General features: G+C 27.2%; 3 protein-coding genes across 3 annotated transcripts; all 3 read left to right on the top strand.

Moving 5' to 3' along the window:
• Window positions 1-149: 149 nt before the first annotated feature.
• On the top strand, window positions 150-6,620 carry LOC145750786 (uncharacterized). The gene is made up of 12 exons (XM_082566862.1): window positions 150-365; window positions 1,037-1,165; window positions 1,676-1,765; window positions 2,493-2,620; window positions 3,138-3,319; window positions 3,409-3,479; window positions 3,872-4,033; window positions 4,310-4,419; window positions 5,032-5,190; window positions 5,378-5,514; window positions 5,690-5,737; window positions 5,955-6,620. The coding sequence occupies exons 1-12, from the start codon at window positions 150-152 to the stop codon at window positions 6,326-6,328; spliced, it is 1,806 nt and encodes a 601-aa protein (XP_082422988.1). The 3' UTR covers window positions 6,329-6,620.
• A 455-nt stretch (window positions 6,621-7,075) lies between these two features.
• Window positions 7,076-8,314, top strand: LOC145750439 (uncharacterized). The gene is made up of 2 exons (XM_082566477.1): window positions 7,076-7,782; window positions 7,872-8,314. The coding sequence occupies exons 1-2, from the start codon at window positions 7,349-7,351 to the stop codon at window positions 8,221-8,223; spliced, it is 786 nt and encodes a 261-aa protein (XP_082422603.1). The 5' UTR covers window positions 7,076-7,348; the 3' UTR covers window positions 8,224-8,314.
• A 1,161-nt stretch (window positions 8,315-9,475) lies between these two features.
• On the top strand, window positions 9,476-14,020 carry LOC145750449 (tetraspanin-7-like). The gene is made up of 7 exons (XM_082566488.1): window positions 9,476-9,611; window positions 9,865-10,053; window positions 10,394-10,468; window positions 10,635-10,730; window positions 11,735-11,905; window positions 12,406-12,489; window positions 13,238-14,020. Exons 1-7 carry the CDS (start codon window positions 9,528-9,530, stop codon window positions 13,304-13,306), a joined length of 768 nt encoding a protein of 255 aa, XP_082422614.1. The 5' UTR covers window positions 9,476-9,527; the 3' UTR covers window positions 13,307-14,020.
• The last annotated feature ends 9,477 nt before the right edge of the window (window positions 14,021-23,497 follow it).

Below are 23,497 nucleotides of genomic sequence, written 5' to 3'. Positions count from 1 at the left end.
TTTATTCTTTTATAAAAAAAATAAGATTTTTTAATAATTTTTAAGGTATTAGTGTAAATGATCATGGCAAAAATACAAGAAAAATTATTTAAACAACTTTAAATTTTCTATTTTTAAGCGCTAATTATTTATAAGATTTTTTTAATAAAATGGGTATACCTAACAATATAAGTTTTACTGAATCACCAACAAGTAACTATTATGACCCTATCACAACCGAGAAGCAGCCGTTGACTGGTGACGTCACTGATCCAACTTATGACATCGTCAGTCAGATGGTTATTCCCACGATTTATTTTCTTATTGCGACAATTGGTCTCACTGGCAATGGGATTGTGTTATATATCATGGGGTCAATGATAAAGGTAAAACAATTTTTTTTTATTTATAATGTTTGTACTTTTTATTAACTGGGTTAAATATAGGTAAATTTAAAAAACATTTAAAAAAATTAAGGTTTAAAATTTTTTTGTCGTTTAAATTTTTATAAACCGAATTTAAATTTTATTAAACGTTTTTTATAAAAAAACATATTTAGTATATGTTTCAATGTTGATAAAAAATACTTTTTTAAAGTTACTTAAATTTTGTCTTATCTCAGTTTTCTCTAATTTGACAACCTTAAAATTTTAATTAGTATCCAAGCTATTTTTGGCCTTGTTTAATATGTGAATTATACATTATCTGAAATCAATAATTTATTTCAAATTCTGCTGCGTTGTTGTATGGTCCAACGTAAGTTTTTGCTTCAATTTTTAATTAATTTTGGCTGTAAATGTCGCTGGGATTATTGTTGTGCCAAAGATGATCGATAAATTTATTTAAAAGTTGTCTAATAACCAAAACATTAATTTATAATTTTTAAATAATTATTTTATTAGATGTTTTAAGGAACGAAAACCTTGATCAAATTATTAAATGTTTCAACCTAGATTTCTGAATCCATTTTGATTCTGTTCATAACACTGGAACAATGTGGTATTAAATAAACAACTAATAATATTACAAAAGTAAAAGTGATTTTTTAAATTTTTAGTCAAAATCAGTGACTGATGTCTACGTTACGAATCTAGCAATTGCTGACATTTTTCTGCTGAGTAATTTGCCATTTTGGGCGACTGAGTTAATTCTAGGAGAATGGGTATTTGGGAAATCAATGTGTAAGGTATATTAACAATTTGTATTGATTGTGGGCTCACAAATTATATACATCGTTCTTGCTTTACTATTTATTTGCACTATGATGTAAAAAAGTCGTGTTCAGTACCTAAATCTTCGCAAATTGGCCAAGTCTAAAGTTGCCTATGGCAGTTTTTGATTTTATTGACTTTGTTTTGTTGACTGTTCATTAATCTGTAGATTACGTTATAAATTAAGCAATACAAAACAATTTGGACTATAATCTAATAATTATGCAACAGAATAAATGGGAAAAAAATTTAGTGCACCTGTCAACGTTACGGCATATATCGATTTCGGTAAGCTGCAAAAACGCATATAATTTCGCTCAATTGCAATGCACAACATAACAAAATATAATGCCTTTAATGTTACTTTAATTTTAAGTTAAAATGTTATGTCAATGAGGTATGTTGCATAAAAAGCAATTCAACTGTAAACATATTTTATTACTTAGTCGTTCAACCTTTTTAACAAATAACAATATTTTTTGCAGATTGCCAGTTGCATGACATACATGAACATGTATGCATCTATTTTCTTTTTGGCCGCCATGAGCTTAGACCGTTGGCTAGCAATCGTAAAGGTTTTTTTTTTGTAATATATATACTTGATAACATTTGAAAACTACAATTTTCACTCTTAATACATCTTTTTATTACAAGTTGCTTTAGTAGAGTAAGACCTATACAATCTACTTTAAAATAAACAAAGTACTTTAAAATGCCCTTCACTTTTAAAATTGTAGATTCTTTAATTAATAGTACGTCGAAATAATGAAATAAATTGTTTAAACTTAACTAGCAAGTTTTAATAACATACAAGTTATCTTGAAGTAGTATAAAGTTATAGCAACAGATTAAATAAAGTATATTATTTATTCAATTTAGTAGAGTAAATCTTAGTATTTTACATTTAAAGTTTACACTTTAAAATGCTTTTTTCTAAAATGGGTAAATTTTGTTTAAGTTTGGCTAATATAGGGTTATTTTCAAAATAAACACGCTGTTGAGACGTTAATTTCATTAGACCTGATTTTTGACCTTTATTGTTCAATTATCGAAATTGTTTAAATATTGATGAGTAGGATTTTTTTTTACAAATAAATTATAATATTTTTCAACGTGCACCAACATACAACATTTGTTTTCGATGTTTTTGTCAAAACAAAATTTCAAATTTTACCAACATTTTACGGTTTAAAAAATAATAAGCTTTAACATTATTTTACCATTATATTATAAATAATTTATAGCCTTTTTTTAGTAAATAATTGGGTTTATTTTATAAATATCAATATTTTTGCATTTAAGGCAATCAAATGTCGATCTTTGCGAACGGTTCGGAACGCTTGGATAACTTGTTTAATTATTTGGGGTGTTGGGGTAATGTTTATAATATTACCGGCTCTATTTCGAACCACAAAAATAGTACGCGGAAAGTAAGTGAATAAAAAATATTTGTGCAAATTTGGATTATCTTTTATAAAAGCATGGAATATTCTGTTTTATTTTTGATTTTTTAATTTATTTTGAATTTTTTGCTGTGCTTTAATATTTTTTTTGTATTTTAGGATTATCTTTTATATCAAATTTTTTCTTAAATTTTTGTTGTTCTTTAATATTTTTTTTCATTTTAGTTTTTTAAATTTTAATCTTTAATATATTTATTTTGATTTTTAATCTTTGAAATATGTCAAAAGCACACCAAAGCGTGCTAAAAATTACGAAATATCATTTTAATTATTAATGAGAACTTTGGTTTAATGTAAATTTGTGTTAACGTTTTAAAAATCTGACTTTTTTATTAAAAATTTTCTAAAGTTGCAAATAACTCAGATTACTTGTACTTTTTAGTTCTTAAAAATAAAAATTATACCGTATAGAAAAGAAAAAAGAAAAAGAAGGAAATTTAAGGTATAAGTGATTCCAACATTTTAACTACTTTTATTTTTTAAGGGAACGTTGTATTTGGTTGTTTCCAGCAGAATCCCAAGTTTCTTTAAATCTTACCTACAATGTATCAAGAACCATTGTGGGTTTTATGGTCCCCCTCATGGTTATTATTTTTTGCTACACCGACCTTAACTTGTTTATGAGAAAAAGATCAAAAGCAAAGAAAAATAAAAACGATAACAAAAGTAAAAAAAATGTGGGAATTGTAAAAAAATATTTTTTCGTTAATTTGTATTTATTTTTTATAAATTTTATTTATTTTTATTTTTTTTAGAGAAGGACAAGTTAACTATAATGATCATGGTCGTTATTTCTTGTTTCGTTATATCTTGGTTACCTAATCAGGTAATAATGACGCCAGACTTTAACATTAGAAATAATAACCACGTTATTTTGATTTAAAATGTTTTTTAATAAAAAAAAATGTGTATGCAACTAAAATTAAAAACACTTTTACATTATTATTATTTTGCTATATCTGTTAACACACTTACAAAAAGGCGCAACTTGAGTATTATTAGCAATATAGTGGTCCAATTTATTGATTTTCCTTAACCACATTAAATTAACGTTTTTCGATGAAATTGATAATAAAATAATCCAAACCAATTTGAGAAATAAATATTGATACCTTTAGATACTAAAAATAATTTTTGTTTACCCAAATTATCATACACAAAAATTCAATAAAAAAGCTATATCTTACTCCTGTATCATCTATTTAAAATTATTTTTAGATTACAAATTTTGTTCATTTGTTAAAATTACTCGGTGTACTGGATTACAACTGCGTAACAACAGATAAAAAGATTGGTTTACATGCTGATCTTGCTTTGCTCAACTCGACTTTATCAAGCAACTTAACTGGATGGAACTTAAACGAGTTTCTGGGCGGAAACGTGAGTGTTTTATATAAGAAAATATGATATATATAGTTAAACATATTTTACACTATTTCGCTTTGTCGTATTCTGGTCATATAAGTGGTTATGATTGTATAAACTTTGTTACAAAGTATACAAGTTAAAGGGAATATTAAAAATACCACGTTAAACACGTCAATTATTAAAATTAATTTAAGTCGAATATATAAAAATAATAATGTTATTGGCACGACATATGCTAACTTTATTTATTTATGATACTTATCTATATTCCGTTTGATCTTTTTTTAGACCTCCGTTCTGTTTAGTTCGATTGCATCATTTGCAGAAAATAATTTTCCTTCAGGATTTAACAAGACTTTAGATTTATTAAGAAAACCGAAATCTTGTTCAAATTTTTGGTAAATTTATTTCACTTTTACTCTATTTTAAATAAAGTATTATTTCTTACTTTTTACATGTTTATTTTCCTAACCAAAATGAATTTGGGTATAGGTGAATGATTAGAATATATATGTCATGTCAAGTCATTCTTCTAAAAACGAAGATAATTAAATATATAAAATATGCTTTTGTGTGATGAGCTTTAAGATAACATGAAACTGTTTGGTTTTTGTGTAAACAAGTACAAAAAATATTGGACATTAACTCATAAATCATTTTAAACAGCGTATTTCTGTCCTTTTGGTTTTGTAGCCTGTTAGTGCCTAAGGCTTTTAAAAATTTAAATTAAGTTATTTATTTGATTGAACGATTTTTTAATGTTATTTTTGTCCGAATATCGATTCCATGGTCATTATTTTGTTCTATAATTAAATTTTGATTTTATGCTTACTACTTTTATACGTTTTTTTTTTAAGACTTATATTACTGAAAGGGCTTAAGTAATTTCTATATTTACTACCAACATAATTATTAACTAAACAAACATTAAATTTTTTTTTTGATTTAAAGTGAAAAAAGTTATGTATTTAGAATTGTTTGCATTGAAAATAAAAACAACTTTTTTGCAGGACCGTAATGCACATTCATCTAATAACGGCTTGCTTGGGATTTTCGAACTCGATGATGAATCCTCTGGTTTATTCCTTCATGAGCCTGACTTTCAGAAAGAAATTGAGAATTTTGTTCTCTTGCGCCCCTAAAGGTGACGCTTTTCTTCGAAGACATAGGTAAATGTTTTAAATATTTGTGTTTAAAGTAAGATTTAATTATATTGTTTAAAAAAATAAGAAAGTTAAGCTAAATGTTTGATAAGTTTTTTGCATTAAAGACAAAAACGCTATATTTTTATTTTATATAACGTCGAAATCTAAAATATATTTTGTTTTGTGGTAACTCTTTATTTGAAAATGACAGACAGAGTTTTTGGACATCAATGAGGTACACAACAACCACTCGAATACGAAGCAGTGTGGTGGGGTTCAGTAGAAGACACAGAAAAAGTAACACCGTGAACGCACTTAATAAAAATCAAGGGTTGGGCAACAACTTGGGTAAAAACTTAATGTCATAGTTCTAATAAACATTAATATTTTGTTAATTTTGTATAATTAGAATCTCTATACTTTACAGTCCTCGAACGAAATTTCCCGCTGATTTTTTTTGTACTTTATGGTCCTAAATCTAAGTAAGTTATTATTTTTAAACCCTTACTGCTATTTGTTATAGGTTTGGCTGGAACCACAAAAGATTCTTTATTGATCAATCAAAATCCAGGTAGGCTTAAAATTCAACTAAAAAATGGGAATTTCTCAATAATCAAAGTGCAAACTATAACCGGCTAAGATATTGAATAAATAGCCGAAAGGTTTTGGCTTTAAGTCTCACTATCGTGGGAGGCCAAAACACGTCTAGAACACTTTTTTACAAAAAAATTAATTACCATAAAGCGAAGTTAAAAAATCATGCTAAGGCAATTTAAAATTTATTTTAGAAGAAAAAGGGGAACAGCAACAGCACTTACAAGTACCTCAAGAACAGCTTCATCATTCACAACAAGAAAATAAACAAGAAGAAGAACAGGAAGAAAGGGGCCTTTTTCCCGACTACTATGAGGCTGACCTGGATCATATCCAACTTTGTGACGTTACATTGCCTCACGTGACGCGCAGAAGCGTGCGAAAAAGAGGCATGTTTGGCTCGCTGCGAAACGAAGCCCCAAAAAGCCCCAAAGTTATAACCGGGGTGAGCGAAGTCCTGGAGGAACCGACGGAAAGGTTAGAAGAAGGCGAAGATTTAGGAGAAAGTCATCTATTCACCTCAACTGATGATTTGTACGGCGGCGTGTGGATGGGAAGCGCAATATGACGTCATCACCAAACAGTATGACATCATTTAAAATTTGGATTTGTTAAAAGCTGTTTTAGGCTTTTTAAATGCGTCCTTATACGTCTTACTTTGACGTCGCTCACATTAAAATTGGATTGTTTTTAAATTGTCGCCGATACAGAAACTCACGAATATAAGTTTTGGCCTGGTACCGATTTATTAATTCTCTAAGAGAATGTCATATTTTAAACTTATGTAGTGGTCCAGTTGGCTTTAAAAATTAGTTTTATCCTTGTAATTATTATTTCTGAGATGTTTTAAATTGTTTTTACTTGACCCTCGTTTACCTAATTTGTTTTGTTAAAACTGATTTTTTTCTTGTTTGTTTATTACACAGAATTTGTCCAACTACCCAATATTTAACTTGCAATATATGATTCAAAATTACAGTAAAACAGCATTCATAAACCCTCGGGTTTAAATCCCGATCGAAGGTAAGCTACACGACCACGTGTCAAATGCGCATCGTTAGACTTGGCGATGCGTTTTGATGTTTAAGTTACATGCTTACACACTGTAGTTTTTGTCAGTATCTAACTTTTATGTTAAATTATTAGTTTGAATTTCTTTTATGTTGTTCGGTTTAAGTATCGGACTTTGCACTTTTAAGTATGTTTACCACGCGAGAGAAGAAAACCAGATTAACCGCACGAAAAAGGCGTTTTGTTTGTGCGCGCTCGTGATTCTCGCATAACCCTATTCCTACAATTGTATGGTTGGCTTTTAGTTATAATCAATAGGACTTACGCAAACATGGTGCAAGTGTTTTACGAGTTTAAAGTAAAGATGACGACCACTATTTTGTATCGCGATAATATGGCCTCATGCTTTATTGGTTAAGGTTATTACAGTATATCTAGATACGCGGAACAAACCGTAAATAGGGTAAGACTAAATTACATCATTTGCGTTAATTTTAGTCTTATACATAGATTTTACGACGGTGTAGGATAATATATGCTAATGCAAGTTAAAGGTATTTTAATAAATAATTGATAAATGGCACAGTTACCTTACGATGTTCGATTTCTAGCCCCGTTTTGTACACTGACAGTTGCTGTCGTATGGACTGGTATATTTGACAACGTATACAATTTTAATCATGATTTGAAGTTTAAACAGCTATCCAAAGATACAAGTTTAATCTGGACTATTATTATTTTATTTTTAATCGGTGCATGTTTTTGGAGAGTTGTTAAAGCATGGGGTTTAGCACAGCAACAAAAAATAACACAGGTTGACTGTTATTTTATCACCGTTTTAAACGGACTTGGACTTTTGCAGTTTGCTGCTTATTTTCTCATAAGAAGAGCCTATTATGAACCGCTTAAAAATGACGTATTTATTCGACGAATGATGTCATTAAGCAACTGGGGATTACTTCCCTTTTTAGGCTGGTCTGTTTCTTGGAGTCGGCATTTAAGAAGAGGCTGGTGAGCATTTTTATTTACCTAATTAAAGATACGCAATTGTATAGGTTAACCTGTTAGAATATTTAATATTGTTCCATATGTTTATACAGGAATCCAAAACATGTTTGGGCAGTAAGTCTGGTGACGTCATTTAGCTATTTCCTTGTTCTGATACACCGCGGTTCGTTCTACTTTCTACTAGGCATAGCTGTCAGCCTTAGCGGCATTGCATTGTATGAGACTTACAAAGTCCATTTTTATCGGGCCAATGTCAAAACAATATTTTTCTCTGTTTTGTGTCTGCATGTTATTTTTTATATCTTTCATTTGCTTGAATTTATTCTCTTCGACTATGGCTGGTATTTCTCGTATGTAATCTTGCTTTCGTTTGCTTTAATCGCTTCGCTAACAAATCGCCTCTATGTTACTATCCTTGTGGAAGTTAATGAACACAAATTTTAAAACTGCAGTTATTGTAAAAACTAATAAAATCAACGCAAAAGTACGAAAAATGTTATTTTACTTAACATTAAATAAACATTTTGGTTACTAACTGGTTTTTAATATTTAGAATTTATAGTCATTTAATGATTTGCATTTAAAGTAAAAGGGTATAGTTTTGCATAGGTTTTAAAGTTAAACTTTGAAGAATAAAAGAGGATAAACAAAAAAAAACAAATAGTGCAGCATTTTTACACATTGCTATGGACGATTACACACAGGTCACATGGTCTGATAAATATGGGTCGACTGAAAATGAGGGAATGGAAATTGAAGGAACGGAAAATGAAGGAACGGAAAATGAAGGAACCGGAAAATGAAGGAACGGAAAATGAAGGAACCGGAAAATGAAGGAACGGAAAATGAAGGAACCGGAAAATGAAGGAACGGAAAATGAAGGAACCGGAAAATGAAGGAACGGAAATTGAAGGAAAGTGAAAAAAGGAGTAGCGGAATCCTAAAAAAATAAAACGCGGAAATACCGTTGACTGTTTATTTAGGTTTACTGTTATTTATTTGAGAACTGATAAGCGATAATGAGTTAATTTTTATTACCCCAGCATACCCTAACCCTCTTTTATAAAATGCCCGTTTATTTCTAAAATAATATTGACTTAAATATAAATAAATAGTCAACGGTATTTCCGCGTTTTATTTTTTTAGAATTCCGCCTCTCCTTTTTTCACTTTCCTTCAATTTCCGTTCCTTCATTTTCCGTTCCTTCATTTTCCGGTTCCATCATTTTCCGTTCCTTTATTTTCCGGTTCCTTCATTTTCCGTTCCTTCATTTTCCGGTTCCTTCATTTTCCGTTCCTTCAATTTCCGTTCCTTCATTTTCCATTCCCTCAAATTCCGCGTCCCCATAAATATGACACAACAACAGCTCATTGTTATAAGATCGTTTTGCGTCGTAGACAAAAGCAGAGCGATTTTAAAGTTTATATTTCGTGTTCTCTTAAATTAAAATGACATAAAAAAGAAAGTTTTAATTATAAACGTGCAGTTTTGTAAGTGACCGGATGCCTAATTAAGCTTTTGTTCGTTTAAAAAAGGGTTTAAGTGAGTCTTCTTTTCAGAACTGCGTAGACAGATAACTGTGATATCCAGACAATTTAATAAAATAGTTATCGTATGGGCCTTATATTTTAAAATTTATTTTTAAAATTAACTGGCAAATGTATATTAACATTTTGCAAAAACATAAATCAAATCTGTGTTTTATTTGGTGTTAAGGAATTTTTTAAATTTTATTTAAATATTACGTAATGGTTTCATCAAGAAGCATGAAGACTACTCCAGCTGTTACTTGTCTTAAGACATTTCTTATTATATTTACAGTTGTGTTTACTGTAAGTTTGTTTGTAAAATTGTTTTTTCACCCAATTAAAATTGCTTTCATTTTTTTAAAGTAGTTTCTACTAAAATCAAATATTTTATTTTACAGTTTTATTTATAATCTTTAAAAATAATTAGTTGTGTTATAATAGAAATGGTTATAACTTAAAAAGACAGTCTATCACAAAACCAAAATAAATTTAATTTCGTTTTTTAAAAACGATGAAAAGTGTTGATTTAAATATTAACAGTATTAAATTATTTTAGATTATTGGTGCTGGGCTTTTGGGAATTGGAATCTACAGCAAAGTCCAACTTGGTGTATACCTTAAACTCTCCACCATGAACTACACAAGTGCACCTTGGGTTATGATCGGCGTCGGATTGTTTATTTTCATCATTGGGCTAGCTGGATGCTGTTGTACTTCTAAAGGAAATACCTGTCTATTGAGGACTGTAAGTTCCTTTCATTGTGTTATGTTATAAGTAAGGTTAATATGTGGAAGTCCATGTTTGCATAGCGTAAGTATGTTTGAGTGGGATATTAAATATTTTAATAGTTCTTGAATATTTACAACGCTAATTTAAACTTTATCATCTCCTTAAATGATAAATGTTTAATATATATATCATTTTTATTGCATTATTATTTATTTTAAAATAATGACCTTGTTTTAAATGCACATTTGTTTATTTGTAATGGATTTTGAGATTATGGGCTTCAGTAAAAGCTTGCAATACAATACATTTAACAATGAGTTTAAAAACTTGTAATTATTTATAATTTGCTTTTTAGTATGCAATCTGCCTTGGGGTTATATTTTTAGCTGAAATGGTTGGAGCTATTGCTGTGATTGTATTTAAAGGAAAGGTAAATATATTTAATTTCTTGTGAAAACTATTTTAAACATTTTACCATTTTTGCTCAATATGGGAAAAAACTTAAAAGATATATAAATGTATAGACTATTATTTTTATAACTTTTATATATAACTTTTTATTTGTTTACAATTGATGTGATTGTATTTGTGTTTAGATAAGTGATAGTTTTGATGAAGGTATGCTCACTGCAATGATAAATTACAAGAATGACACTGAATATCAGGAGGCAGTTGACAAAGCTCAAACCATGGTAAATTTTTCTTTTTTATTACATTGGTGTTTAATTAACCTAAACAAACATGGTAATTTGGTTTTAATTTCATTTTGGTTAACTTAACCTATATTGAGTATTTAAATTTATAACATAATTACTGGGGTTTCATTACCTAAAATTAAGTAACATAATTCTGTTTAAAGGCAGGATATTAGGCATAATTAGAAACTAATATTAATTGTGCAGCTTACAGCTTTTATTGGCTATTAAATTATTACAAAAAAAATATGCCATAGTTTCATACTATGTACTTTTTTAATTTTTTTAATTATAATTTTAGGCATACTTTAAACAACGTTACCATAAAAAGAATGTTTTGTTGATTTAAGATTTTGTTTGGTAAATTTACTTTTCCACACAACAACACATATATAACTACTAATTTTATAAATTATAACACAGAACATGATTTTATTTTAATTTCCAATTTTTTACATACTAATAAATTATATTTACTAATTTAACAATTTTTTATTCTTATATTTTGAAAAAATAATCTCATATTACACTGATATCCTGGTATTTGTGTTTACTTTTTAACAGAAAATAAAAATTCCAATATTTACAAAATAGTCTCATCTGTTTAAAATTAACAACATAAATATTTGCAAAAATGTTTACAAAAATTACCACCTTTTAAAACAAACATTGTTGAACATAATATTTAAAAACATTTTTAGCCAAACTTATTTGCCAGTTTTTCATATAAATTAAATAGCCTCGCAAAAATTTAATATTTATTTTTTTATAATCAATAATTTTATTTGTATTGGTATAGATAATGGAATAAATATGACATTAATCAATAATCGATTCTTTAAATAACAGGTTTATTTGAAATACCAAATACTTTAAGAGTGTAATTTTTTGTATGTGTTTTACATATAATAAATTTAAATTATAAATTCTATTTTTATACAATACTAATTTAATTTTAAAAAAAAAATACTAAAAAAATTTTTTTTGTTTTTTTAATTTAGTTACATTGTTGTGGATCCTCTAATGCAAGTTCATATTGGTTAGATGCCAATTGGGAAGTAAACACTGTTCCATATAGTTGTTGTAAGACCGGGATCAATTGTGATGCATTTAAGACTGGATTGATATTGGATCTTACAAGCCAGAATGCAAGTGAAGTTATTGATACGCAGGTGAACTAAAGTTTACAAAATAATAAAAAATTGTTAAAGTAAATAGTAATATTACTCTTAAAATAATACTCAATTTTTGTTGTACTAGTATCACATTGTTTATAAAAAAAGTGTGAATTTAACGTGTTAATTTTTTTTAGTATGAGCTAATTGAGCTAGTTTATTGGTGTACCATTAAACCTTTTTTTAAGTTTTCGTTGGCATTTAAACTACAAATTTCCAGTTTTAAATTAAAAAAAAATTAGAATTGTCATGATAATACAAACATACATACATTTGGGTTTATAGTCTGTACTGTATTGCTTTGAAATAGTCATATTTACACATATTTCATTATCAGACATCAGTGATTAATACATGTCATATTAAATATGTTACATACTGTTGTATCGAAAAATTACAAATTTAAATTTTTAAAATAGGTTTATTTCAAAAAATATTTATTGTTAATGTACAAAAGAATAAGATTTTTTAATTTAAATTTTTACCCAAATTTTTAGGGCTGTCCATCTTTAGTGTTTGGTGTAATAAACAGCAATCTTGCAATTATTATCGGGAGCATGTTTGGGGTTGCTGCTTTTCAGGTTAGTTAATATGCATTAAAACTAGGATTAATAACTGAAAATTTACAACACTTATATAGTCTATATATGTTATTGATTACTTTCATTTTTTACAATTTAGGACTCTGTAAATGTGTTAAACAATTGGTATTTTTTGGTTAACATATATAAATGAATTTAATAAATAATTTACACATATTCATGGATCAGTTGAAATTGTATGCTTATTTTTTATTTAAATATAATGCATATCCTTTATATTCATTATTGGAAACATAAATAATTTATAATTAGGTTCTTATCGGAAATAAAAATCAATTTTTTCAATAAATGTGCATTATCTATCTTACCTTTTCACTATTTTTTGAAATTTTCTAAAAATGTAACATTTGTAAATTTTTACATTTTTTTTAACTTAATTATGTAATTATAATAAAGTTTATTTGCTAAGTCATTGAAATTTAGGGAAATAGTTGTTTATGTTTAAAGGGTGGATTTGCATTTTTTTTAATTAGTAATATGACCTTTAATTAAACTAAACAATCAATTGGACTTGGGTAAAATATATAGGCCTATAAGAAAAGAACAATTGTTTTTTATATAAAAACAAGTGTCATATTTACCAATGATATTCTATAGATATGATTTTTTTGAATTTATCTTAAATTATTACCCCATCTAAAACATACTAAACTGGGTAAGGGTTATTGAATACCAGAATAATCAATAAAAAAATAAATAATAATTTTTTAATTTTTCTTTTTTTTAGCTCATTGGAATAGTTTTGGCCTGTTGTCTTGCATCTAGTATAAATGCAAACAAATATGAATTGGTTTAAAGCATCATTAAACTAAAATGCTCTATGTGTTAATGTATGTAATGTAGGCCACTGAATATAATAATAATAAACTAAAAAAATGGTTCAAAATAAATTTTTTGTAACTTTTTTTTGATTTCACATTTTGAAACAGTTTTATTAACTTTGCTAAGAAATTATAATTTTAAAATCCATTTATTCAATAATTCTGTCAAAATTTTCCTCTTTTAATTTTCAATTTCTTTTTAACTAACGCAATTGAATATAATATGGTGGTTTACACACTTCTTAATAATTCTGTATTTCCAGTTAAAATACCTGTTAATAAGGTTTTATATTATAGCACTTGTAGGAAAAAATCAACTGTTATTTCTTAATTTTGATAAAATTATATGTGCAGTTTAAATAGGAATGAAATATTTAAACACAGTATAATTGAAATATTTTTGTCTTTTAAAATTACTTGAAATTAAAAACAGCTTTTAGCTAATTAGGGGTTATTTTTCATTAATATATGTACATATTTTACCAATAATATTTAAAAATATAAACTAATTGCTTTTGTTTTTCATTTCATTTTTTGTCAAAATAGAAAAGTGTTAGTTTTGCTTGCCTTGTCATTTGTCAAATATAGTGAATTGTATATTGTACTTTATTGCAATGTGTTAAGAATATATTACATAATTTTAATGTCATTTTTTCATTGAACTAACCACTCTATATGTGCTGTATGTTTTATACTTTAATGATAAAAAATAAAGATTTTTGAAGAATTTAGTAAAAATATTTTTAATCTTAAGCATTTCTTTTAAATGAATAATTAAAAACATTTATACACATATTAAATTGTTGCATTTCGTAAAAGCCGTAATTCGTTCAATAAAAAACAAAAATCATATAATTTCTTATTAGCAGATAGTTACTAAAGTCGAATAAATTTAAAATACTACGTTTTAAAAATAGCTAATTCGTGGATCATTATTCTGATTTCCGATTACAAGATATATACTACAAGATTGAAAATTTGAATGCGTCATATGGTCACGAGTTTTAACTAATTTATCAGATTTTGAATTTATTAAACAAAATTAAAAACTTTAATATTTAAGCTTAATATTGCTGTTAATTATAAAAACTTTTTTTGATTTTAACTTTTTATAGAAAAAAATGATCTAGTTGCAATAAAGTGAGAATTGATAATCCGCGATTATGGCTTTAAAGTGAGAGCCATCGATTTTTGATCAAACTCCCCGAGTTTGATTCCAACTTACATCAAATATATTTTTATTGGTCTAAATGATTTACAAATTTTTTGAATTAAATAAAAATTTTAAAACGAAAATATTTGTTCTGTTAAAAGTGCACATGTCCAATTAACGTGTTTACAATTTTTTTTTTAAATATTAATATTTATAAAAGTTATGACACTTTTATTAAAATTGATGAAATTTCAAAACCTAAAATTTTATATTTTATTAGACGCGCATTGGCGTAACTAACATTCAAGATAAAACATTTTTCAAAAAATTTTAGTAAAACAAAAGTTTGAGCTAATTTTTATTCTGGGTTTAATAAGGTCACGTGATATTTTTGGTCAATGATATTGCATATAAATATTTTGAAAAAAATATAAATTTTAAATCAAAAAAGAATTGTTCTGTTAGAACTGCACAGGTCCAATTAACGTGTTTACCAAATATTTTTTAAAAGTATTAATATTCATCAAAGTTATGAAACTTTTATTAAAAACTAATGAAATCTCAAAACCTAAAATTTTGTATATTATTAGATGCGCATTAGCCTAACTAACATTCAAGATTAAACATTTTGCAAAATTTTTAGTAAAACAAAAGTTTGAGCTAAGTTTTATTCTGGGTTTAATAAGGGAAGGTGATATTTTTTGCCAATAATATTGCATATAAATTTTTTGAAAAAAATTAAAAATTTTAAATCGAAAAATAATTGTCCTGTTAGAACTGTCTAGGTCCAATTAACGTGCTTACAAAATATTTTTTTTAAATATTATTAGTCATGAAAGTTATGACCCTTTTTTTTAAAAAAATTATGAAATCTCAAAACCTAAAATTTTATATTTTATAAGACTTACATTGGCGTAACTAACATTCAAGATAAAACATTTTGCAAAAATTTTCAGTAAAACAAAACATTGAGGTAATTTTTATTTTTGTTTTAATTAGGTCACCTGATGATTTTGGCAAATGATATTGCATACAAAAGTAAAAAAAATAAAAAAATTTAAATCGAAAAAAAATTATTCTGTTAAAACTGAACAGGTCGATTTAACGTCTTTACAAAAAATTTTTCAAAAATATTAATATTCATAAAAGTTACGAAATTTTTATTAAAAATTAATGAAATCTCAAAACCTTAAATTTTATATTTTATTAGACGCACATTGGCCTAACTAATATTCAAGATAAAACATTTTGCAAAAATTTTCAGTAAAACTAAAGTCTGAGCTAATTTTTATTCTGGTTTTAATTAGGTCACGTAATAATTTTGGCCAATGATATTGAATATAAATTAAAAAAAAAAAATTTTAATTGAAAAATAAAATTGTTCTGTTAGAACTAACAGGTCCAGTTAACGTGTTTACAAAATTAACAATGTGTTTGCATTGTATTTCTGTTCATGGGTATTTAAAAAGCTCATGCTCATTGAACTGTGCACTTTTTCGTTTATCCTCAATATCTAATTTCTATAGGAATTAATAAAAACTTGCATACATTAAAATAATTAATAAAAAAGATATTTAAATTTATTAACAAAAGGTAAATGATAAAATAATTTTAATAAAATGTTGTTTAATGACTTGAAATGTAATTTAAAATTTACGCAAATATCGTGACGTCACGAATCTCGCTTTTTATTTTGAAACCGCATGAGCTAGGGCTTGAGCTCGATTAGGGTTAGGAAAACCAGGGTTAGGCTTTCCATTAAAATTAAATCGCGAATACAAAAATTTTTATTTGGTATAAAAAGTTATAGAAATGCTTTGTTAAATAAAGTGCATAGCTTAATGAGCATAAGCTTTTTGAATAACCATTAACAAAAATACAATGCAAACACATTGTTTTTTAAATTATATCTTAATATACCCCTTAAGTATACTTTTATGACTTATGAATCTATAGTTAATAAACTGCAGGGCTCTTAACACCATTTCTTTAGTTTTTTTTTAAATGGTGCTGTTTACTTTCCAAACACATTCTTTATTAAACTTATTAAATATCAAAATATATTGTTTTACTTTGACCTGGCCTTGAGTTTAATGTATTAATTTATGCATGGAAAAAACATGTTATTTAAATATAATTTCTGGTGTATATAACTATATTAAGAGGTTATATTTAGCATGGTTTTTGATGACAAATTTTACGTAATTTTTTGTTAAGTTATTTCGATGTTAATTGTTTCATTTTCAAGTTATTTTTTTATGTTTTAGGACAAAGTTCCAATTTAATTAGACCAATTTTGAGTTATTTTCCAGTTTAATTGGACCAGTTTTAAATTTTTTGTAATTTTATTGGGAGAAAATTAAGTTATTACCATTTTATTTGGATTAATTTTAGTTTATTTTCCATGTTAATTGGACCTATTTTAAATAACTTTCATGTTATGGGACAAAGTCAAGTTATTTTTCATGTTAATTGGACAAAGTTTTAAGTTATTTTCCATTTTAATTGGACTAATTTAAGTTATTTTCCAGGTTATGGGACAAATTTAAGTTATTTCTATTTTAATTGAACTAATTTCGATTTATTTTTTTTTTATGTTATGGAACCAATGTTAAATTACTTTTATATGTGACAAAGTCTTGTTATTTCCCATGTTAATGGAACTAATTTATTTCCCATGGTACATGACAAAGTTTTAAGTTATTTTCCATGCGTATTGGACCAAATTTAAGTTAAAGTTTTAAGTTATTTGCCATGTTATTTAAACAAATTTTAAGTTATTTTCATGTTAATTGGACAAAGTTTTAAGTTATTTACCATATAAATTTGACAAAAATTTTTAAGTTATTTGCCATGTTAATTGGATCAATTTTAAGTTACTTTTTATGGACAAAGTTAAGGTTTTATTTTATGTCATTGGACAAATTTTTTAATGGTATACATGGCAGAATAGGAGCCCAAGGTTTAAGAATATTAACTTATCTATTTTTATTATGACATTGCTAAGTTAAAAATCTACATATTAAACACAGTTACGATACAAATAAGGCAAAAAGTAAAAACATTTATAATTTACATTGAAAAAATGATAAAGGTTACTAAAGAATAAAAATGACGATACAATAAACATGTCAGAAAAACAATAAATACGAAGAAAAAATAAAATGCAAAAATACATTACACTTGAGAATAAAAAAAACGAAATAATTACATACAAAAAGAGTACAAAAAATATTGAAATTCGGTATACATGGTCATAAGTAAACTACTTTTGAGATAAAAAATACTGTTTTATGGATGAAAAAGCAGTTAATTTGACGTACAAAATTTGTAGTAAAACAACATAAAAAGTATGCAAAAAATTACTGTTTTTTTAAATTTATGTTCAGTTTTATAGAAGTGTGCAATTTTAACTTTATACAGTTAATGTCTTTGTCTGTTTGTACAGTTGATTTGGATCTGTAAATAAGATTGTCACAAAACCTCGGCAAAATGGTTATTGGGCTTTTGACAAAAAAGGCTGGCCCCTCAGAAGACAACTAGCCCCTTAAAAATGGGTGGTTGGATGGCAAAAAGCGGAGTAGCGGGTCTTTTAGCAAACTTTGTATGTATGCTTCGATCTTTTTTTTCTATAAAATAATAAAATAAAGATTAGAATACTGCTTACAAATATTTAAAAGTGACAAATATTTAAAAATTATTTGATTGTGTTATAGCTAAATGTATCATTTAAATTAAGATTATGTTATTTATTCGTTTTGTGTTGATGACTTTTTACATTAAAATAGATTTTATACGAACTCGGTAGTTTTGCTCGTCAACCAGAATCTAAAAATAAAGAACAGAGTTAGTATTTGTTCATGGCAATCTACCCTGCAAAAAAATAAAGGTTAGATTGAAGTTTTCTTTAAACAGGATCTCTAAAAATAAAGAACAAATTAAAATTGGCCAAAAACAAATCGACGAGCTCTTCAAAATAGTCAACCAGCATCTAGAAATAAAAAACAGAATGTTTAAATTTGTTTTTGGTAATCTGACCTGAAAAAAAGCCTGTAAAAAACGGTTAGTGTGGTTTTAGTTTTTTAAAGGCCCCTGAAAAAAAAATTATGGTTTAGGTTTTAAAGGCCCTTAAAAAAAGTTATGGTTTTAGTTTTTTTAAAGGCCCCTGAAAAAAAACTTATGATAGTTTTTTAAAGACCCCTGAAAAAAAAGTTTTGGTTTTAGTTTTTTCAAGGCCCCTGAAAAAAAATTATGGTTTTAGTTTTTTAAAGGCCCCTGAAAAAAATGATGGTTTTAGTTTTTTAAAGGCCCTTGAAAAAAATTATAATTTGGTTAGTAATGACACTTAAGGAAATAAAATGAATGGTTCAAGAGGCCCCTGTGGAGGTAAATAACAGTTTTAAAGGTAGAAGGAAATAAGAATGGCCTGCAAAAAATAAAAGAGAGAAATTGGAAATTTTTGTGTTTGGATTTCCAACCACGAAATAAAATACTGCTTTATATCGGGCTCCGCCCATGAAATTAAATTATTTATATTGGGTTCCAATCCACTCACACATTTAGGTTTGGTACATAAATATAACAGGGCAAATAAAATACAGTGAATTTACACACATATATAACATAAACCACACATAGGCCTAGTTTTCTAAAATGTAGTCTTCTAAATTTTTTATATATACTTTACTTGCGCAAAACATCTAAAAAACCATTAAACAGTCCCGTTTAATATAATTATGAAAAGACAGAAACCTAAACACACTTGGGACTGTGTCAACTATACTACTTTTAATGCGCAATATTATGAGTTGTTACCAGTTAAAATAAAAAAGCAGACACGTGATACTTTTAACCCGTGAAAACTTTTAAAGTGCTTAATTATGCAGTACATATAAAAAATAGGCACATGAAAACCTACAGCCCTACAGACCTGAAGCCCTACAGCCCACCTTTTGTTAAGTGAGGTCCTGAGACTATTTTTTTAATTTTGCCAAGTTGAAGTGAGGTCCTAAGACTTTTTTACTTCTTTTTTTTAAAAAAAAAACACATAGCACACACATAGGCTTAGTTTTATTAATCTGTTCTATATACTTTATCTATTACTTGCGCAAAACATCTAAAAACCCATTAAACAGTCCCGTTTAATATAACTAGGAACACACAGAAACTTAAACACATTGGAACTGTGTCAACTATACTACTTTTAATGCGCAAAATTATGAGTTTTTAACCAGTCACAAATAAAAAGAAAATGCAGACACGTGAAACTTTTAACCCGTGAAAATTTAAAACGCTCAATTATGCATTACATAAAAAATCAGGCATGTGAAAACCTACAGCCCTACAGACCTTAACTAAATAAGGTTTTGAGTTTTTTTTAGGTTTGAAATATGATCCAATCCATTCCAAAGTTGTCTTTTAAATCCTGACTTCTTTGACTTAACTTCCCCTTGCTAGTTGCAAGGGAGACTTATTAAAATTCCAACCGCTTTCCATTCCTCCAATTCCTGCCATTATCTTTTTCCTCCCAATTATATAATCCAAATATAGTCCCCTTTTTTGTACATAGAAAACATTATTTAGAAAAGGGAAATGGACACTAAACCCTACTTAATATTACCATTTTTCAAATGTCAACTTTATGATATGTCGAATTGAGCCGAAATTTTTTACGTTATGTCAATTTTTACTTCTTTTAGTGCCAACAACATTAAATTATGTTAATTCACATGCCAAATGTTATTAATAAATAATTATTATTTTTTGCCAACAATTTTAAAATGTGCTGTTTGTGATAACTGGTGCCAGATTTTTTAATTTATGCCAGATGTACAGTTAAGTATATATTTAAATACCTCATTTAACTACTTTGTGCGAGTACCTGCGCATCAACACAGGTTTAATAGTGTTTATAAGATTTTAATTAAAAAATATAAAAATTATTTTTTTATTGCAAGTAAGATAACGTAATACAATTTTTTCATGATCTATTTAAAATTAGTTAAAAGTTAAAAAGCAATATTAAATCAATTAAATAAAAATTAACAAACCTGAAACAATGTTCAGAAAACTAGAACGCAAGATGCTTCACTAACTTTTCTAAAAAAAATTAAAATCGTTTAAAAACTGTTTTTTTATATAAATATATTTATATTTAAATATCAGCTTATAATTTGCCACACTTAATACTGTTAATAATAAAATTTAAATAACCAAACCACAAATCACTATAACAAAAACACGTCTACTCACCTCGAAAGTCCATCTAGAAAGAACTAAAATTACGATTTCAATTCAAATTTGCCACGAAACACCAAGTCACGTGACTCTTCACGTGTTCGTGTGTATACGTGCACGACGCGTCTTGCAGTAAAAAGCGCTTTTCAAGTTGTCACTCGAAATATCTTTGCTTAAATCTTCTAAACAATTCATTTAAATGTTAATATAGCAACACAAACTAATAATCTGTTATAATATATTTATGTTTATTTACTTTTTAAGAATTATTTGTAACAATTAACGTCTCAAATAACGACTAAACAACTTATACGTGCGTTAACGTACCGCATTATGTTGCATCACCAGGAATTTCTGATTATGATGCAACCTCGTGTTTTAAAGGAATTTCTCGGGGAAACGCACCAATTAAGAGGCCCGTTCCCCTCGCTTAATTGATAAATTACAGCTGGATTTATCTACATTTTATAACCTTATTTGGTAATAAAAGCTCTGCTTAGTCTGCACATGTTAACTAATAAAAATTTGCACCCGAGACCTCCTGGTAGAGGAATTTTTCGAGGAGGCGCACTAATAGTGACGTCACGTTCCTTGCCCCTCGCTTAGTGGAAAATTTTAAGTTTCTATGCTTTATAACAGACCTAGTTAAAGCTATAGTAAATTATATTATTCCCTTTTCTTAATTTTAATAAATCGAAATCCAATGTTTGTTAGTTTTTAAACACATTTTTATTATTATTTTATAAATATAAAACTCAAACTAAGTTTTATTTTAATTTTAAATATTCAACAACGTATAATCATTAAACCATTTTGTTTTTAATGCTTTCCAATTAGCTGGATTTATCAGCCTACCGACCGGGTTTAGTTAACTAGTAGTATTGCTTTAATGTCACATGAATATAATTAATTGATCTTCGAGTGAATAGAATTAATGTAAACGTTTGTAATTACCATAGCTTTGTTTCCGTTACTTTCGATTAAGTTATACCCTGTGCAACTAAATATTTTGATCGCACTATAGAAAATAAACACTGGGATCCCACTTCGAGCATTAAGATGGTTCACTTTGACTTGTAGAACAGCACGACACTATACCAGACAGACGTCACAGGATATCATGATGTTGCGAAAGAAACCTTTCCTAGCCCGTGCCGCATCTCCGAATGGGAGTTCTGAGTCCTCTTCCGGGAGCTTTCCAGGTACAGTTTTGAGTGTTTGGACTGGGGGCGGGGAGAGACCGAATGGAATGGAAGAGGTCCCGGTACCCAACCCCGTGCTGGCGGGTTCCGATTTGTTACAGGTTTAATGTTTTACTGTTACTTCAATATTAAAAGCATAACCAAAAAAGTTTGTAAGTTAGGAGTGAATATGTTCGACAACATTTTAAATGTCCATATTGTTCATGTTTTAGCAACTAAAGCATGATGACCATTGTTTTATTAGTATTGGCTGATGTTAGCTTATCGTATTATTTTGTTATTGTGTGTTAGCTGTGCTTGTGATGACACTATTATATTGCCCAAATACGAAGCAAAAGTACAACAAAATATTTAAAATTTGCAACTTAAATAAATCATTTACTAGTTAAATAGACGAAACGTTTCGTAACCTATTTATGGCGCTATTTTATTCAATTAACTATTGTATTGTAATAATTTGGTCGCCATGCAAACAAAACTTTAAAAAATTCCGTAACCTTGCCTTGTTCATATCTACAATCTGTAATTATAGTTCGAAATCTTAGGTTTCGAATCATATTGTTATTCTTAGTATTTTTATTATCATGGTTCGAAATCTTAGATTTCGAAACATGTTGTTATTGTCAGTAAGTTCGATATATAAAAATTAAGTATAATGTGTTTTATAATATAAGAAGTTAAAAATCATATTTAAAAAATAATTTTTGTTTATTTAACATATTTAAATTCTTGTTTATTTAATAAAAATCAAAAATCAATTTTAAGAATTTAAAATTTAGTTTATTGTATATCCTGATATTGACAACAAAAAACTGGGTTAAAATATAAACTTTTGTTCGTATAATATACTTGTTTGTTTACAAAAAATCAAAGACATGTAATATTATTAGTTAATATTTATGCTTACCTTTTTTTATTTATAAAAATTTATGTTAAAAATAATCAAATAATTTCGAACCATATTTTATTATCAAATAAATCTAGTTTTGTATTATTCTTTTAATTTTAATTAAGAGAATGAAATTTAACTTTACATTAAATATTAAACAAACCATGTATTAAGAATTCAAAAACGCTTCTCGCTTTTTAAAAAAAGCTTTTTCTCGTAGCGACGTAAAATGCCGGAATGTAGGTCTTCAGTAACTTACTACTCCAGTGCGTCTCCTTTAACGAATTTTTTTTAATTGTGTTAGTTGAGTAACATTTACTAATTACGAAAGAATTTATTAAAAAATTAATTTAGAAAATTGTTTAAATTTTTAACTTTTAATACTGTATAAAATAGTCTGTAAACACAGTCAGCAATGCAACCTAAATTTCGTTAGAGTGGACATTGACTACAACAAACATTAAACAAGTAAGATTTTTTGTACAATAACAAAACAATTTATTAAAAGTAAATGCGCGTGGACCTGCCACGAACTTAAAACAAGTTTTTTAGCAATAAGAAACAACTTTGAAATCTCGCTTGGAGACTAACTAAAACCATTGTCGCTTTTTAAGGCAACTTTATCAACCGCCTTTACGCCTCCAAAAACTCTCAAAATCGTCATCCGGTGACGTCACGTTTTCGT

Source organism: Corella eumyota, chromosome 4 (genome assembly GCF_963082875.1).
Source record: "Corella eumyota chromosome 4, kaCorEumy4.1, whole genome shotgun sequence".
NCBI classification, from domain to species: domain Eukaryota; kingdom Metazoa; phylum Chordata; class Ascidiacea; order Phlebobranchia; family Corellidae; genus Corella; species Corella eumyota.
The sequence above is the reverse complement of the archived record's forward strand: the minus strand, read 5'-3'. Positions and strand labels throughout refer to the sequence as shown.